This window comes from Lemur catta, chromosome 9 (genome assembly GCF_020740605.2).
Source record: "Lemur catta isolate mLemCat1 chromosome 9, mLemCat1.pri, whole genome shotgun sequence".
In the NCBI taxonomy this organism is placed as follows: Eukaryota; Metazoa; Chordata; class Mammalia; order Primates; family Lemuridae; genus Lemur; species Lemur catta.
Genome location: NC_059136.1, coordinates 78,989,034 through 79,007,751, shown reverse-complemented (window position 1 = coordinate 79,007,751; position 18,718 = coordinate 78,989,034). Strand labels below are relative to the sequence as shown.

At 38.2% G+C, this 18,718-nt stretch overlaps 1 protein-coding gene across 3 annotated transcripts; it reads left to right on the top strand.

The window, feature by feature from the left end:
* Positions 1–699: 699 nt before the first annotated feature.
* Positions 700–18,305, top strand: GDAP1 (ganglioside induced differentiation associated protein 1). Of its 3 annotated transcripts, none has more exons than XM_045560849.1 (6): positions 700–886; positions 1,574–1,766; positions 11,565–11,738; positions 12,607–12,701; positions 13,951–14,065; positions 15,056–18,305. In XM_045560849.1, the coding sequence occupies exons 1-6, from the start codon at positions 770–772 to the stop codon at positions 15,433–15,435; spliced, it is 1,074 nt and encodes a 357-aa protein (XP_045416805.1). In that variant the 5' UTR covers positions 700–769; the 3' UTR covers positions 15,436–18,305. The 3 variants fall into 3 exon arrangements, with proteins under 3 accessions (XP_045416805.1, XP_045416804.1, XP_045416806.1); XM_045560848.1 differs by having other exon boundaries at positions 15,053–18,305; XM_045560850.1 differs by having other exon boundaries at positions 854–886; positions 1,574–1,621; positions 15,053–18,305.
* The last annotated feature ends 413 nt before the right edge of the window (positions 18,306–18,718 follow it).

The following is an 18,718-nucleotide window of genomic DNA, read 5'->3' as shown; positions in this document are numbered from 1 at the left end:
ACCATGGTTATAAAGAGAATGTTTATAAGGCAACTGACCCTGGGAATAATATTGAGTGCCTACATCATGCCTGCTGTTTTGAGTGTTTAACATTTTATTACTTATTCAAGTTTCACATCAACTTTACGAGGGAAATAAAATTGTTATTTCCACTCCCAAAATGGAGAAAACAGAAAAACCAGGGCATGAACCCAGGTAGTACTGCTCTAAAATTTTTGTGTTTAACAACTAGGCTATTTTATGGAGCGCCATTGTTTATTAGTTTTTTTTTTTCTTTTTGCATGACTCCCCCATCGTAGCATCTTCTAATGAAAACTCATAGATCCTTTTCCTGTTGCTCTGTTGTCCGGAACTTCCTTTCCGCCGCAGGAACAGGCGCTCCAAGAGGAACCCTAAGTATCTTGGGAAATTGCTGCTTTTACCCCCGAGCAACCTCCAAACCGATTGAGACATTTGCTGTCACCATTTTTCCTTACTCACCTTAATAACCAGGGACTCACATTTTAGATTTTTTTCCCCTAAATAAAGTTCAAGTGTATCTCCCAGGTGACCGCCGCGCTCCGGCGGCTTTCCCGCGCGCAGACTCGCGCGTCTGCGCAGACTCGGCCGCGCAGCGTTCTCGCCGCCGGAACTACACTTCCCAGAGGTCTGTTCGTCTTCCCGGCCCGGGGAGGCTCCGTGGAAAACCTGAGGACGCGTCGCGGGGCAGTGTGGGTGGGAGAAGCTCAGGGCGGACGGGCGCGGCCCTCCAGCGCTCACGCACCGCGACATGGCTCGGAGGCAGGACGAGCAGAGAGGGGGCGCGCCCTTGATGGCGGAAGGCAAGCCCGAAGCGGAGGTTAAGCTCATTCTGTACCACTGGACGCATTCCTTCAGCTCTCAAAAGGTAAAGGCCGCGGCTGCGGAGGACGGCGCGGATCGGGTTTCAGCACCGGACAGCTCCCTCCGGTCCCGCCCGGGGCGCCCGCCCACCCGGAGACCCGCTCCGGAGTCCCGGCCCGAGCGGGCGCTCCCTCGGGGGCAGGGACGCTCCTAGGTGGGGAGCGGGGGAGTCAGTGTGAGATGGAAGGCTCTGACTCAGGCGCTGCCACTCCTGAAATGCGGCCGAAAAAGCATCACTTTCCGCATTTGGCCTGGAGGCCTTGCCCTCTGGGCCTTGAGGAGTGAGGCAGAAGAAAGCGCCTTCAGGTCCCGCCTACTCTACACTCACTTCTTTTAAACTTTTTTGGATTCAGTCTTCTTCAACAAGGCCTAACATACCTATATTTCAGGTTCTTGTCTGGTGAGGCCGCATAATCAGGTTTAGGATACGCAGATGAGGTGATGAGGAGAGTGACTGTATAATGAACATAGCCAGAGTCATTTTCATGAACTTATTTTGTTTTCTTCTCTAATTTATAAGAATGAGACGCGAGACTATATCTCACTTGTTAATTCCAGGAATAGGAATCATTAGAAAGACCGTTGATAATGTTAATAATTAGGGAAGACCAGAAAGGCTGCTTAGGTGTCCAGGAAAGTCATTTAATTGAAAACTTACCTGTGTTGTAGTAACCGGTGTGAACTCTTCCAGGTGCGCTTGGTAATTGCTGAAAAGGCATTGAAGTGCGAGGAACATGATGTAAGTCTGCCCCTGAGTGAGCACAATGAGCCTTGGTTTATGCGTTTGAACTCAACTGGAGAAGTGCCTGTCCTTATCCACGGGGAAAACATAATTTGTGAGGCCACTCAGATCATTGATTATCTTGAACAGACTTTCCTGGATGGTAATGTTAAGGCTATTTGTGATTTTTGGATTTACTTTCAACACAAATATATGTTCCCTTTCTCTATCACTCTTTCACTCTCTCTCTCACTTTCCTTCTCTCTCACTTTCTCTCTCTCGTTTCATGATGGTGACTTAGTGATTAAATACCTTTTCCATTTCCATAAGCACACAAATATAAAATAAGTCAATAACAAATTTTGTATGAGCCAGCACAACTCCATTTAAAAGAATTTCATGTAAAGTATAAATGTTAATGTTGAAACTTTCCTTTTAAATTCACTTGCAAAAACCCTGCAAGTGTGTGGTTTGTGCTGGTGATTTATTAGCCTTAAATTAAAATTCATAATATTGATTCTAAATGTACCCCATGACAATCAATTTCATCTTATCTACCAAATGGTTCCATCTTAGAAGCAATAATAAGGAAAAAGAGGAATAAATTTTAGACAAGGGAGAATAGAAAGTTAGCATACTTTGAGTTCTTTTCCCCAGTTACTTCTGAGTAGTTTGAATTGTATATCTTTATGAAGAAATTATAAGGCTTAAATTTGTGTAGTTCTTTTAAGTAATAATTTATTGATAGTTTATTATGTGCCAGACATTTTATAATTTCTATTTAGTCCTCAAAAGAACTGAGATAGGCATTGTAGACTAGTTATTCCCATTTTGTACATGAGGGAAGAGAAACAGAGGGTTGCCCAAAGTAACCAAAGCCTTCATACTATACCACATGACTCCCCTGGTCTTTGTCACTTACACATTGTCTTGTTTGTTACTAATAACAATTTTTTGAGGTGAACCGTAGCTTTGATGATTTACCCAAGATTACATAGCTGATCATCAGCAGAGCTGAAAGCAGAACACAGGGCTCCAAGGTTTTAGCTAAGTGTTCTTCTAAAAAGAAGCTGCGTGAGATCCAGTTACTTTTCATCTTCCAGCAGATAGGTTCATGTTTATTGGGTAGAATGAAACCAGAATTTAGCCCTAAATTACAGGAAGCTGAGAAAGGAAATTCTAGGATCAAAAAATGTCTAAAGTACTTACAAGGAAAATGGGTATGCAACCTAAATGGGGTGACTAGAGGGAAGCCCAGGGAATTAGATTAACAATAGGCTACCCCATTCTTAATCCCAGTGTTAGCTGCCTAGGACTGTGATTGGAGGTTTTGATTAATGGTAGCCTCAGTCAAAACCAGAGTTTCATGAACTACTTTCTCTTCACCATTATTTACCATCCCTTATAAGTTTATATGATGGAGACTGTACCAAAAATGGTGACTAATTAATTTAAAACAATTTTTCTCAATCTTGAGCTTTTTGGAAATGGATAAGTCTGTTAACAGTAATTTATATTTTTTGGGAGAAGTGATTGTAAGTAGTAATGTGAACAAAACATAATAATTATGTAAGAATTCTGTTTTAAATGATCAAAACTTTAAAAAGATATAAGTGGAAAATCATTTAAATCTTTGGTAGCATTGTTGAAGTACGACTTCTATTCATCATTTCCCTTCCTTCTCCACCTCCTTCTCCTTTTCATCTTCTTATACTGTTTTTCCTCAAGAAATCCAGTGATATAAAATGTGATTCTTTATAACATAGTAATGTTACTGATGTTAGGCTTTAAGATTTTTTTTTAGGCTTTCCATTTTGCTTTTACTATAGAATAATAGCAAAATTCAAGTACATTGCATCCTTCTAAGTTATGTTTAAATAACCAGACAGGGGAAATACTAAGTTGTTCTTTTGATTACTATTGATTTAATTAGAGGTGAAGGGACTGCAGACTAAATGATAGGATGGAAATATGAAAACTACAGACTTTAATTCTGGTTGAGCTTTTATAATAAGTAAGCAATCAAGAGTCCTAAGTTTTAGTCTGATGATGCCACGAACTTGCTGAATATCTTTGGTTACTAGATTTCTCCGTCTGCCTTTTGGATTAGGTGAGGCAGTTGTATTAGTCGCAGAGATAAAAGAAGTCCAACCAACTCTTATTTCAAGAGAATAGTCATTCAATATGAAACAATTAACAAAAGATTAAGAATAAGGGTCCTAAAACTTATAATAGATATGAAGACAGCAAGAGAATAATAATTATATAAATCAAGGCTAGTTCAGTCAATAAGTCACGATGAAGTTTATCTCAGAGTATTGAAATAAAAAAGTTATCATATTTATAATTAAGCTACTTTATTTTAATCTTTAAGAACTCATGGGGGAATAGGGAAAGAGGCAGACAAAAGGTAGATAATTGTCATCTCAGTGTCAAAGACAGGGAAGGTGAATTCAACCAATCCTTGCTATTTGAAGTATGTTACATCCACCAGCAGCACTAGCATCACCTGGGAGTTTGTTAGAAATGCAGAGTCTTAGACCTCACTGTAGATCTACTGAGTTAGAATCTTTGTTTTAACAAAAGCCCCAGGTGATTCATATGGTACATTAAAGTTTGAGAATACTGCTATAAATTCGTCATTAAGCTTTAAGCTCTACTATAAATTACAGATTTTAAATCTGGCAAAATTCTAGAATAGATTGTCAAGTTTTTTTAAAAAATGTATTTTAAATTTTTGAATAGCTCAGTAAAAGGAACCAGCTTAAGTTTTACATTACTGGAGAATGTCATTAACACTTTTTAAAAAATGTGCTTTATGTGCCATGCATGATTCTAGATATAGTTATCTTAATTTAAGCAGAGCATTTGAAATTACTTCACATAACATACCTTGTAGAATAAAGGAGCAAATATGGCTAGATGATAAGAATGCACATTTGCAGATGAATAAGCTACCATATTGAAGAATATTCATTTACAGATTTCTTATACCCAGTTACCCCTCCAGGTATAGACTGTTGCTTTACTTACAATAATTTTTATCATACTTTATTTTAAATATTTGAATCAATTTGTACAGCACTGTAAGTATCATAAGGTCAGAGACAGTGTCTATCTTATTCAAAACTGTATCCCCAATGCCTTGTACAGTGAATTGTCCTTAGTAAGTACTTAATAAATTATTTGAATGATTAAAATGAATGAATTATTGAAGTAGATGTCAGCCTGGACAGGGATCTCTTGTAGGCTTCTGTAGGCTTCTGTTCTTTTTGTAGGCTTCTGTTCTCTGACTTGAGCCTAACTATTGTATGAATGACTTGAATAGAGACATAAAAGAAATACTGTTACGTTTATGAATGACAGAAAAACTGGGATAGTTAAGATGATGACTAGCTTATAAAATGTTTCTCATGGAACAATAATAAAATGGAAAAATGAAGGTAAAGTTTAACAAGGCTAAATGCAATATGGGAATTTTGTTTTTAAAAATCAGCTGCATTAAGGAAGGATGGGGGTCAATAGTACATTGCCGATTATAAAACGAAAGGCTAGTGTGATGTCAGGTTGTTTGAAAATTGTAGGTTCTGTCTAGATCATGGTGAGTTGTAACCCTCTGCATTCTGAGCTGGTTGGAACATTTGGCTTGTTGTCTATTTGTGGATGGAACTTTGAGGAATGTTGTTAAGTTAGAATGTTAGTAAGTGGATGGGTTTCATGAGGTGTGTAGTTGCCCATGATCATGATAGGAGACTTTAATTAATTAAGTGTAGCCATTTGTCTAGAGAACAGAATGTAATGAACTGGTATCTCTGTTATCTACCCCCATTGTACTATCAGCTGGGGATTATACTAAAAATAATGGCTTACTGACCTAGAAACATTTCTTAACCTTCCCCAAGCTTTTTATATATCAGTATTTACATATTTACATCCTTATACTCTTGGGATAATCCATTAAATAATTGATAGTTTTGGGGGAGAAATTTGATAGCCAAGGGAATCCTTTTCAAGTCTTAGCCTGAAATAGTGAATATTTAAGTTGGATAATGGCTATGTTTGATGTTTTTTTTGGAAAGCAGTCATGTGGAAGAATGGTGTAGACATGAATGATACTCCTGAGGGCAAAATTTGGGTCAAAGCAGGAATTTAAAAGTACTCAGCTACCCAAGTAAGAGCTGGCCAACAGCTATTTCTTTGTTCATTCTTCTAGTAAACCATTTATTGGGTATTAATTAGGTCCTGGGATACTTCAAAGATCCCAAATCATTAGAAGCTTGCTAATTTACAAAGATAATTTCTTTCCATGAATTTGATAATAATTCCAAACCTGTCCTTCATGTATGTATATGCTGTTATTACTATTCAGTTTTATAAACTGTTATATGTATATATGAGACCTTTTTCAATCTGGGCATGTAATAAAGAATAGTTATATTACAGCAATCAATTGATTAGGCTAACTAAGGTATGATAATAAGCAAACTAGGCAAACTCAGGAACAGTGGATGTGACAAAGTGCATATACACACTAATGCAGATTTTAAAATTCAGTTATTTCTTCTTTTTTTCCCCGCCACTTTTGAAAAAGGAGCTTTACTATTTATTCTGGTTGTCTGGGAGGGGAGCTATATTCTTAAATTTTAAATGCCAAAAATTTTAGCTGTTTCTTGTACTATTCATAATCTCTTTCAATAAATTTTAATTTGATTACTAGATAATGAAAAATATGGTATGAAATAACTATAAAATACTGGAATGTATATTCGTTACTACCAAATAACTCGATGGTAACCTACAATCAAGGATGGCATATGGGGAATAATGAATTTTGGTAATTTAATACATAACAGTTCTCTAAAAATCATGTCCATGTCTTGTGTCTATGTATATCATTTAAAGTATTTTTAGGAAATAGAATTTGATTTGGAAATAATCAAATTATTCTGGTATGATATTAAAATCACATATAAGTCTGATTAGGAAATAGAAATTTATTTTATAGATAAATTTTGTCAATATATATTGAAATTCAAAAATACCATTTTAAAAAGAACGTTAATTCTGAAGTCACTATTACATTAAAAATAGTTATGTAATTAAGGAATTTCCAATTAGTATTAAGATTTATAGAATAACTTTATGTCCATCAATAAAAGGCTCTTGTATGTAGTTGAATAATTTTATATGCCTTTTAGCACAACTACTGAAATTTCAAATTAGCATAAAGTGTGGAGAAAATATACCATATGGTATATGGTAAGGAAAAGAAAATGAGTCTTTAAAACTAATGATTGTGTCAATAAAAGTTGCTTTGGCCAGGCGCGGTGACACGTGCCTGTAATCCTAACAATCTGGAAGGCCGAGGAAGGAGGATAGCTTGAGGTCAGGAGTTTGAGACCAGCCTGAGCAAGAGTGAGACCCCGTCTCTACTAAAAATAGAAAAAATTAGCCAGGTGTGGTGGCATGCGCCTGTAGTCCCAGCTACTTGGGAGGCTGAGGCAGGAGGATTTCTTGAGCCCAGGAGTTTGAGGTTGCTGTGAGCTAGGCTGATGCCATGGCACTCTAGTCTGGGCAACCCAGTGAGACTGTCTCAAAAAAAAGAAGTTGCTTTAAAAAGTAACATTTAAAAAATTCTTTGTGATTTGTCCAATTTCAGCAGATAAATGGGGATATTAAAATGCAGAGGCCCTAGTTCTATATTATGTGTATCCAACAATTGGAACAAACTGTAAAGGAGTTTTTGCCTCCCTCATTGCCAGTGTTTCTGTTAAAAGTCTTAAATATAATACCAATTAGAAGTAGCCAAACATTTAATGTATAATGTATAACATTTATTGAAATAATGCACAAGTTTGTGTCTGTCTCAGAAAATCCTGAATGCATATAGTGAACTTATATATTATAATTTGATACCATGCTCTTTCCCCACTCATCTATGTTTAGATTTGATCTTTCTAGCTCCAAAGTTATGACAGCTTTAAATTATAGTCAGTGTGTAACCATATCTTTTGCTTTAGGTCATAATTGTTTACCTTTATTATTTTTTTTAGTAGACTAGTGTGTAACTAGTTGAAGGGTACAGTATTATTTAGCTAAATTGTGCACATTGTCTCATATACTAATTGCCATCACTACGCAATCTAAGTGAAATAAACAGCAAAGGGCTAAAGTGAGCAATGAAGTCTAATCTGTTTTCATTGAGCTAATAAAGGAAACTTGAAAGTTATTCACATAGACTGGGGGGGGGTCTTTTTTTGAAAACAAGACATAATAATGCCTCCTTTATCTGCCATCACTAGGAAATATGAGAAACCAGAGTAGTGAATTTAGTATAATAATAGAAGCTTATGCTTTTGAGCCCCTAATTTTTTTTTTTAATTTTTTGCTCTTGGTGAAGCCAAATGCAATTTTTTTAAATGGCTTAGAGCCATTGTTACTTTACTAAGCAGTACAGGGACTTGAGATTGTATGGGACTGTTTGTCTCTATTAAGTGGCTGCAGAATGCTTTTATTGTTTCTCTTTTTTTTTTTGGTTATTTTGGTTTCTCCTGCAATTGTTTATCACATCTTTCTGCATTATGTCTATCTGCCTGTTTCTAATCTGCTTCCTAAATTTATATGTAATACAAGACCTGCTTTGTCCCCTACTCAGTTCTTCTAGGAAGTCAAGTCTTGTGCCAACTTATTTATTTTTATTTATTCTTCTATTAATAGCTTGGTCACTGAGCCTGGCATCCACTATTGTAATTCCATTCTCCAATGCTGGGACCTCCTGTCATTGCCTGCCTCTTAAATTCCATGATTCCGTGTCCCTCCCTTGCATACCTTCCATTGCTTCCCCACTCCTGATGGAGGTAGATTACTGAGAAAAGATTCTTTTTTTTTAGTATTATGATAAAGATGCTGTATGGTAGGACTAGAAAATAAAGTAGAATGGGATTGAGTGGGAAGATTTCATGTTTAATTCAAAGGAAATTCCCAATTGTCTTTTGAAAAACTCTATTTGCAGAGGCAATGGACACTGTTGTGCTCTGGTGTGAGGAGGAGGGTGGCAGTGCAGTGCCCATGTGACACTGGACAGTGTATCTTTGACATGTGCAAGGAGAGAAAGTATGACAGGAAGAGAACCTGGGTTCAGTGAGTGTCTTATGCTCTAGTTGATAAAGTCCTTCAGGAAATAGTTAGACAGTAGTGGCACACTGAATAGGAGAAAATTATTTTCATGAATTTAAACATTTGTCCTCCTTTGAAGAATTCAGGCTTGGCCAGATGGAACTTCTCCAGAAAGCAGTTAGACATTGTTTTTCTTGTTCTCATGGTCTTCTGGAGAAAAGCCCCAGAACCTGGCACCAGGAAGCAGCCAGATTCAGTAGCCATAAATTTGACCATTTGGGAAGCATTTGAAAATGTACCAGTTATCATTATTAACCTGAGGTTCTTGAATCCCTAAAGTGGTTCTTGAAATTTTTGGTCTCAGGACCCCTTTGTGTTAAAAATTATTGAGGATGCCCAAGAGCTTTTGTTTATGTGGGTTATAGCTATCAATATTTACCATTTAGAAATGAAAACTGAGAAAAATTTAAAACATCAGAATACTCAAGCACAAATCTCATTAGCTGTCAGAATGAGGAAGTCATCACATTTCCTGTAGCCTCTGGAAAATTCTGCTGTACACTTGAGGAAGAATAAGACTGAAAAAACAATTAACATCTCAATATTGCTGTAAAAATAGCTTTCACTTTGTGGATCCTCTGAAAGTGTCTCGGGGAAGCCCAGGGATCCTCAGACCACACTTTGAGAACGGTTGCCCTTAGGCGTTTAAGAATACAATTCAGGAGATTTGAGATCTTTGATGGGGAATAATTGCATCTTTATTTTCACTAATTTCTAACAGAAATTTATCATTTCTTTCCACTACCAATGTAGGCATAATCCATAACAATATTAGGAGTGACTGTGACTTTGTTACCAATAGAGATCACAGATATTTTCATAGCATATTAAGTTATTATGGATATCTTAGTACTTTGAAATTGTGGCAGTTATTAGACCTGCTAGATCTTGATATTATGTTAATAAAGATGCATGCCTATCATTATTTTATAATTTAAAATTATTTTGATAACTATATTTTAATATCAATTTCCTTTGCAACACGTTGTCTTACATTTTATGCATTTAAGAACATTGCAATTTTGAGAAGAGGTCAGTGGCACATGAAAGGTTAAGAACTTCTTAGAATTTCAAGGTTTCCAGTCTGTTGTCCTCAAGGAAATGTCTACCATGCGTTGACTGGGGGCCTGGTGATATATTGAGGTCCTGAAAAGTGGATCTGAGGTGTTATTAGATCTGTGTTGTTTAGAGGCTACCTTCCACATGCATAGGTGACTTATCTGCCTCCTTTCCACACGGTGACAGCAATGAAGTATGCTTTAGTTGAGTAAATTCTGTTGGGGAGCAGTATGTATCCGATGCTTCATTCTTGGTTATTCTAATGCAGCCTTCAGAATTGGACTCTCACGCAGGGAATTAAACATTTGCCCACTGGTTTGAGAAGTAATCCATCTTGTTTCTTCTTAGGGAGTCAGAAATAACTTGCTGGCTAAAAAGCTTCTTCTGCTTGGTCTGGCATTATGAGATCTTGCCTGAAATGTCCTGTTGATGGCAGCCAACTCTGGATTGTCAACACTTATGAACAAGAGATGCTCAAAAGGATTCTAAATTAAATGACTCAAACTAAGAGATAAATGAATAAAGAAAGTTAAAGCTGTTCTATTCACTGGTTGGAATAAGCTAGTTGGCATTTTTCAGGGGCAGTTTGAGAGCCAGAGGTAGGAAATGAACCCAAAGGAACATAGCCCTGACCTTTGGGTTGCATCCTTCACTTTTATTGTTTTTGGATGGTCTCTGAAATGTAAGCCCTTTGAAGATGCTGTGATGGTGTAATAAAACAGAGCATTACATTAGGAATCAGATGCCTTTAGTTCTTGTTCTGCCTCTAACTATCTGTGGGATCTTGGGAAAACTTGTCAGCCTCTGTATCTCAGTGTACTCATTAACTACTGCAGCGCTTCTCCAGCTCAAGTATTCCATAATAACTAGAAACTTGAGAATATATTCATTAGCTATAATTTATTAAATGCCTATTGTTTGTAAACATTATATTAGGCACTGGGGTTTTAACAGAGAGCAAGACATGGTCCCTGCCCACAAGGACTCTACAGTCTGAATTTTTAACTAGCAAGTGAGGATTTATGTAGAATCCACTTTCCAGAGATAAATTTTTAGAAATTCTGGGGAAAGTGCAACTATGGTATTTGAGAAAAGGCGTTTCCCATTCTATACAGATTGTCATGTCACATTCATGTGGTATCAGCAAGGTTACTCTTGGTGGTGGTTGGCACCTAGAAAAGAATGGCCCATGATCATCTTCCCATGATAAGTCTTTATTCACTTAACCAACCTTTATTGAGGTGTGTGAGGAACTGAGGTGTGTGAGGAACTGTGCTAGACCCTGGATCCTAGGTTCCTTTTCTTAAAGACATTCATGGGGCAAAAAGATACAAACAATGAATTTCAGTGTGGTAGGGCTATAGAGTATGCACAATGTGCTATGGGTACATAGAGGAAGGCATGCCTGAACCAGTCAGATGTTGGCTGTTGTAGGAGGTCAGAGAATGCTTCATCAAAAAGTGGCTTAAATAACTGGACCTTGAGGGTTGAGTAGCAGTTTACAAGGTGGAGAAGTGAGAGAATACCAGTGTGATCATGGTTTGGAATCTGGTCTGTTATGTCAGGCCATTTCAAATTTTGAATGTTTGGGCTGGGGATACATCATCTTGTGAATGTCCTGATATGTTGACAATGTTAATGATGAGGGCTTAAGGTTTTTGATTTTACTCTTGGTTGTAACAAGTCATCTGTAACTTTTTCTTCAATATTTGTTTGTGTATTTTAGAAAGAACACCCAGGTTGATGCCCGATAAAGGAAGCATGTATTTCCCACGGGTACAACATTACCGAGAGCTGCTTGACTCCTTGCCAATGGATGCCTATACTCATGGTTGCATTTTACATCCTGAGCTAACTGTGGACTCCATGATCCCAGCTTATGCAACCACGAGGATCCGCAGTATGTAAAAGTCTTAAAGACCTGGAATTTTGTCTGAAGTTTCTTTTTATTCATTTTTGAGACCTAGTGTGTGTCATGGTCATTGAGAGAAGATTGGGATAGGGTTGTCGAGTTTGTGGTTTGGACCTGCATGTTATGGATCAATCCATGAACCAGTCATATAAATCTGTGTGTTCGCTGCTCAGCTGGACATTTATCGTCCATAGGACCTGGTTTGTCAGTGCTCGGCTTTGAGGGCCAAGCTGGGGTAAAACTCAGAAGAGTGGCTTATTGAAAACTCAAGAACATAACATGTCATCAAGAACATAAGAACCGGAAATCTGAAAAGATGGGATCTGCCTGGGATGAGGGGCAACTGAATTCACGTTTCTGGTCTTTAATTGTTTCACTGTGTAAGGGAGCTGGCCCAGAGGGTGTCCTTCCTTTCACCCCTCCCTTCTCCTCCTCTCCCTTCTCTTCTCTGCCTCCCTCTTGTCCTGCTCTTCCTCCTGCTCCTTTTCTTCATTAATATTCATTATACGATTTGAAACAAGTGTTCTGACTGCAATTCTATCACCTATAGGCAGTTTTTTTTTTTTAAAAACTAAGGCTTTTTTCTTCCTTTCATATGGGAGTTCATTATAGAAAACTTGAAAGCCCCCACAGAGGTTCTCATTTAATCCTCACCCTGCACGGCAGGTACTCTTATAGTTGTTCCCTTTGAACTAAAAGATGAGGAAACTGAGGCATAGACAGGCTAAGTCCTAGGCAGAGGCAGGGCTTGAGCCACAGTGCTCATGTTCTTATCATCAAGTTTCCCCACTTCTCCTACTTTCTGGTGTAGAAGGGAGAAAATAATTTTCTATTTCAAAAATGTTTTCATCATCAGGCCAAATTGGTAACACAGAATCTGAACTGAAGAAACTTGCTGAAGAAAACCCGGATTTACAAGAGGCATACATCGCAAAACAGAAGCGACTTAAAGTAAGTGGCCCAGTTTTCCTCAGTTGACACACTGCTTATGCTGAATGTTCTCCTTTTTGTAAAGTACCACTATTTAGAGAATATCTTCTGTTGGATATTGCAAGTCACCAGCACACGTTACCTTTGGCTTATGTTCTGCTTTTAGAGGGAACTTTCTTTGAGATTAGATATTCAGACTTGATGACAAGTGCTTAAAATCAGCTATTGAGCATGCTGCTTGCCAGAGAAACTTATAAAATGTAAAAGCAAGTTAATGCAATATTCTAGGAATCTGCCATTGCAGGTATTCCACCACTTTCAGGCCTTACTAGACCTAAGCCCTCCACGTGTGGCACTGACTTGCTGTGCCCCCTGAAGGACACCAGTTATGGTCAGCCTTTCTTTGTTGATCCTTCCACATGGCCCAACAACACATGCAAGCTTCTCCTATGTTAAAAATGTAGCAAACAGGCCAGGAGCAGTGGCTCACGCCTGTCATTCTAGTACTCTGGGAGGCCAAGGTGGGAGGATCGCTTTAGGTCAGGAGTTCGAGACCAGCCTGAGCAAGAGCGAGACCCCATCTCTACCAAAAATAGAAAAAATTAGCCAATGTGATGGCATGCACCTATGAGTCCCAGCTACTCAGGAGGCTGAGGCAGAAAGATCACTTGAGCCCAGGGGTTTGAAGTTGCAGTGGTCTATGATGACACCACTGCACACTACCAGGGTAGGGTGACAGAGCAAGACTCTGCCTCAGAAAAAAAAGATACAGCAAACACTAATACTCCCAACACTCCCCCAGCTTCTTATCTTCCTTTATTCTACCTTAGCTAAACAAACTCCTAGAAGAAACGCCTGCACACATAGTCACTATCCTGGCTGTCCACTTGTTCTTTAACTCACTGCGCTCAGACTCCTTCCTCACCTCCGACCTTTCAGTTACTCATTCATTTCAGGATGCTGAACATCCGTTCTTAAGTTGGGCATGACAGATGGCCCTTCGTGTCCCTCCCACTCTTTGTCCTATCTGGTCGTCTGGCTCACAGAGGCTGCTAGTGAGGAGTGGATCTGCTCCTGGGGAATTTCCACAGCTGGGCTGTTTGCCTACAACTTTGCTCTTGCTTTAACAAAGTTATTCTGTTTCTTCCCATTGTCTAAAATAGCCTCCAACTCTGTAAGGGTTTATATCTGCTTTGCTGTATCTAGATTTTTTTTTTTTACAGGCATAAATAACCTATTTAGGTTTTTTTTTGTTTTGGTCATTAATTAGTCAAAGCTGCTTGATCATGACAATGTCAAATATTTGAAGAAAATTCTTGATGAGTTGGAGAAGGTCTTGGATCAGGTTGAAACTGAATTGCAAAGAAGAAATGAAGAAACCCCAGGTACATTCTCATTTGTATTCTTTTTCTCTTTTCAACACCAGTATTTATGGGAATATTCTTAGATCTCTCCAAAAACCTTCTGTAATCTGCTTTTCATTGTTGTTATTCATGGGGAGTTTTAAGGATAATAGCAGCAAGGATATTGAACTCAGAAAAACCCAAGTGTCTAATTGTAACTCAGTCTGCATCTGTGTGGTATATGACTGGTGGAGGAGTTTTCTACACAATCTAAACTATGGTTGAGAGATTCTTACCTAGCCATTTTACAGATTGTAATTATAGTAGTTAGTTTGGTTGAATAACTTACATAGTTGCTTGAGTGCTCCCTCAGAGCTTTTTCCTTAGGCAGGGAGACAACTTCCAATTTAAAGTCTAAAATGAAGCCCAGCATGTGTGTATCTCTAGGCTGATTGGTGAGTGTCCAAGTGTCATACCTATGAACTAACTTCGGGATTAAGCCACTGCCCAGGTGTGTATGTGCAGACCATCTGTGCTAGTGTAACTGACAACAGAACTGCAGACCAGGTTACCTAAAACTTGCTTCCCAAAACCTCTTCTGCTTTAACTAGGTAACTAAGAGCAGTAGTCACTGAGTGATATTCAGGCCCAACTTCATGGATTTTCCTAAAGCACACCTGTTTTTCTAACCAAATGGAAGTATCTGTTACCTCCTGTCTCAGAGGTCCTTAACTCCTCAGAGTCCTTTACAAAATGATAGGCTTTGAGCATCAAGTGGCTTCAGTTTCACATAGGGACCTGGGTGGCTGGAAGACGTCAAGCAAGTCTCCTTTAGCTTGGGATACATTTGCATGCACTTTTTTTTTTTTTAAAGCATAAAATTACTTGCTGAGTGTGGTTATTAAGAAAATGTACCATGGGCATCAGGGTACATTTTGCTCCACTCACACTCGCCTTTAAGGGTGAGGCCACTGAGACCAGTCTGTACAGTGCTTGCCCCTAATTCTCCACGTCCCTTTCTCTGATCAGAAGAGGGCCACCAACCTTGGCTCTGCGGAGAATCCTTCACCCTGGCAGACGTCTCCCTCGCTGTCACATTGCATCGACTGAAGTTCCTGGGGTTTGCGAGGAGAAACTGGGGAAATGGAAAGCGACCGAACTTGGAAACCTATTACGAGCGTGTCTTGAAGAGGAAAACATTTAACAAGGTTTTAGGACATGTCAACAACATATTAATCTCTGCAGTGCTGCCAACAGCATTCCGGGTGGCCAAGAAAAGGGCCCCAAAAGTTCTTGGCACCACCCTTGTGGTTGGTTTGCTTGCAGGAGTGGGATATTTTGCTTTTATGCTTTTCAGAAGGAGACTTGGCAGCATGATATTAGCATTTAGACCCAGACCAACTTATTTCTAGTTTAGTTGGGATCTGGTTGTGGCAACTCCTCCAGCCATTCAGCTAGACCCTTGTCTACTCTTCCAGACCCAGTGAAGAATTATCCTGGGCAACTAGTAAAAGGCATAATTTACTTTACTCTTTGGGTAGTTTATGTGGGAGGAGGAGGTTATGAAAATGTTTTGGTGGGCTGGTAACTGAGATTACTTATTTGCAAACCCGAACTAATCCATCCTTAACACATGTGCAAGGTCAGGATACGTAAATGCCGACAGGTAGAGCACAGACCTTTAACTTGAAATACCAGTTAAAGTTCTGAATTGTTTTTTGGGAGAAGGTTATTATTAAGAGCAGACAGTATTAATAACCTGTGATTGAGACTATGTAGTTGAGTAGTTAGCAGTATTTTGTGCTGGAATTCAGAAGTCATCCTTGTTACACAACGCAGGGGCCCAGACAGCAAGAGGGCACAGCATCGCTTCATCCTACCACTGCCAGCTTCAGGCAGAAATAAGGGAGGCAAAGGGAAAAGGGAGGAGGAAAAGTGGAAGAATGAAGTCTGTATAGGGTAGAGCAGTAGAAAGTAACCTTCAGATGCCTCCAATATCACTAATGGCTGCCTGTCCCCCTAGTAAACATCACATTTAACTGTTTGTGGCCACTGCCTGCATATATACTCCTGCAATTACGAACTCCTGGGAGGAGAGGACTAGGGAATCACTGGGACAACTGGGCTGGAAAGAACTTCAGACTTTACACACATAGCACCTCATTTGACCTCACAGTTAATTCTAAATGCTTATGAATCATACTCATTGCTTTAGTAAGACTAAGTGCTTGGGGATGAGATGCCCACTGGAACCAGTCTGCCTAGCATTTACATGAAAGTCTTAAGTGATATTATGATGGTTCTTTACCATTCTACATGGTCCCCACTTTGATGATGCCTGTGAGATATCACTCCTGTGGACCATTGTACCTAGTCAGTGGGGGGCTTGGCCTCTACTGCCTTCTTTATGCACGTAAGTGGCATTTAGGTGAATGTCCCAGCTAATCACTAGCATGTCATGTGGCTGGGTAGTGGGTATTTTGATGATCTGGGAGTACCAAATATGTTCATTCTTCATTTGGGGAGGCTGGTGCACTAACACAAAAACTTGTCCAGGCGTTGCCTCTGTTTGTGATCATCAACAAAGCCTTGTTAAAGAGAATGGTCTAGTCTTAGCCCTTGGCAATTAATTTAGGGGAGATGGACAGATAGTGATGCCCACTTGTATTCATTCATGTATGTCTAGGCACTTTGGGGGGTACCCCAGTTCATCTGGAAGGGACAATCCCCATGTGTCCCATGAACAACCATGGAACTGCAACATGGTTTATGCTCTGGAAAAGTCTTTCATGGTGACAGGAAGGCAGTTTCTCTGGAGCTGGCCATAAAGGCCTTGGGAACAGTTTCAGATAGGTAGCTTATGTAGAGATGATGGACTAAGATTCCAGTGAACTATATAAGCTTGCTTGGACTGTCTTAGATGGGATATACAAAATAGCCAAAGAATATGCTGACTTTTTCATTAGTAGGAAACAGTCATACCTAGGAAACAATGAGTTTCTGATGGCAAAATAATTCTATAATTCCATTTTGATTCTACAATTCCATTTAATGATACAGTTATATTAGAAAATCTGGATGAACTAGATGTGCCCTGATAATAAAAAATTAATAACACCTATAAGGTAAACACAACTCAACAATAGTTAATAGACTGGCAGCTTTTATAATGTGTTAATTTTGCACATCAGTGTGTCATCTTATGGCACATCTGAATCTTTTTGTTGCTGGGACATTCCAATCTGTGTATTCATAAAAGAGCCGTAGAAGTGATTATTCAATAATTCATAGTATTTTAAAATTATTTTTTTTTAAGGCTCGTCAAGTGAAGCAGTGTGTTTTCAGTTTTTTTATGTCCCTCTGATAGAAACAATTGCTGAGACATGAAGAAATCAAAGTTGGATTTTTATAAAAATCTACATAGGCTATTTATCTGTGAATAGGTTGTTAAGAATAAAGATTAGAAGCCCAGTGTTAGGTTTTCCTTCAGTTTATATTATTACTGAATCAGAGGAAATCTACTAGGAAGTGTTCATAATTTTCTTATACAGGATCATTGGAAATACACTTATGTCAATATTAAAGGCTATACGTGGTGGCAGTTTCACTCGTTTCATGGATACTCGTGAGTTCATGCTTTTAAAATGTTTTGTTTAGGGATATAATGACCACTAGATGTCGCTGTTCATCCAGTAGTTTAAGATCGTGTGTTCTTTGGGTTCAGAAGGCTTCTGAAATGTTTTAAGCAAAGATAAACATTAATGACCTTAGTTTCCGAAATGAGGGCATCTTCATCAGATTGTTCATCTGTGGAAAAAAAAGCTTGTGGCAAAGGTAATTGATTTCTAATGCTTTAGAAGGGCTAATAGTACCACTCAATGTCAAGCTAAAGAGTTGAACATGTACTATTAGCTAAATAGGCACTTTTATGTATTTTCTTTTTCATGATCATTAGTGACTAGACAAAGTGCTTCTCAATTTCCAAAATTTGCGTAAATATCACAATTAGGAAAATGCCTGAGGTATTAAATTTATGTTGCCTATTTGTCTTAACACACATAAATACTATTTTATTGTTATTGCAATTATATATGCCTTTTGAATCCATTTTCCTTAATAGCAGATAGTTGTAAATTGCTTGCTCAATTTTTAGTAATTACTGCTATTGACACCAGAGTTGTAGATTTTTGGTGTTGTTGAATATAATAGAGAGATCAAGATACTATATTCTGCCTGTAATCAATAAAAGTAGTTGGAAAATAAATATAAACCCTAAAACAAAGGACTCATTTTGTAATCTTTTTGGGAAAACAGATGTATTTTTTTTTCATTTAAAATCAAAGCATGATTTGGTAATTAGAAAGGGTAAAATAAGCAGAAGTTAGGTATTCAAGATATTTTGCTGTAGAATGCCGTATTTTTCTTATAAAAATTACTGACTCATGATTCATTCAAATATGTAAAATTTATAGTTAAAATGATTGGCAGCCTAAATAATAACATATTGATCCTGGTTCTTAAAGTAGCACTTTCACAGCCAGCCACCTGCCAGGTGAGAACATGAAAATGATAAGTACTAAGAGTATTTATCTTTGAAAAATAATTTTGTTATATGTTTGCCAGGTTTCAAATATTACTCTTATTATATTTATATATGTATATTTTTTTATTTCAGTTTTTCTGAAGATCCCAATA

Excerpts from the sequence above, each read along its gene's own strand:
- GDAP1 (XM_045560848.1), top strand. The coding sequence starts at position 770 with ATGGCTCGGAGGCAGGACGAGCAGAGAGGGGGCGCGCCCTTGATGGCG. Across the intron at positions 1,767-11,564 it reads TGAACAGACTTTCCTGGATG|AAAGAACACCCAGGTTGATG; the intron begins GTAATGTTAAGG and ends TGTGTATTTTAG. Across the intron at positions 14,066-15,052 it reads AAGAAATGAAGAAACCCCAG|AAGAGGGCCACCAACCTTGG; the intron begins GTACATTCTCAT and ends TTCTCTGATCAG.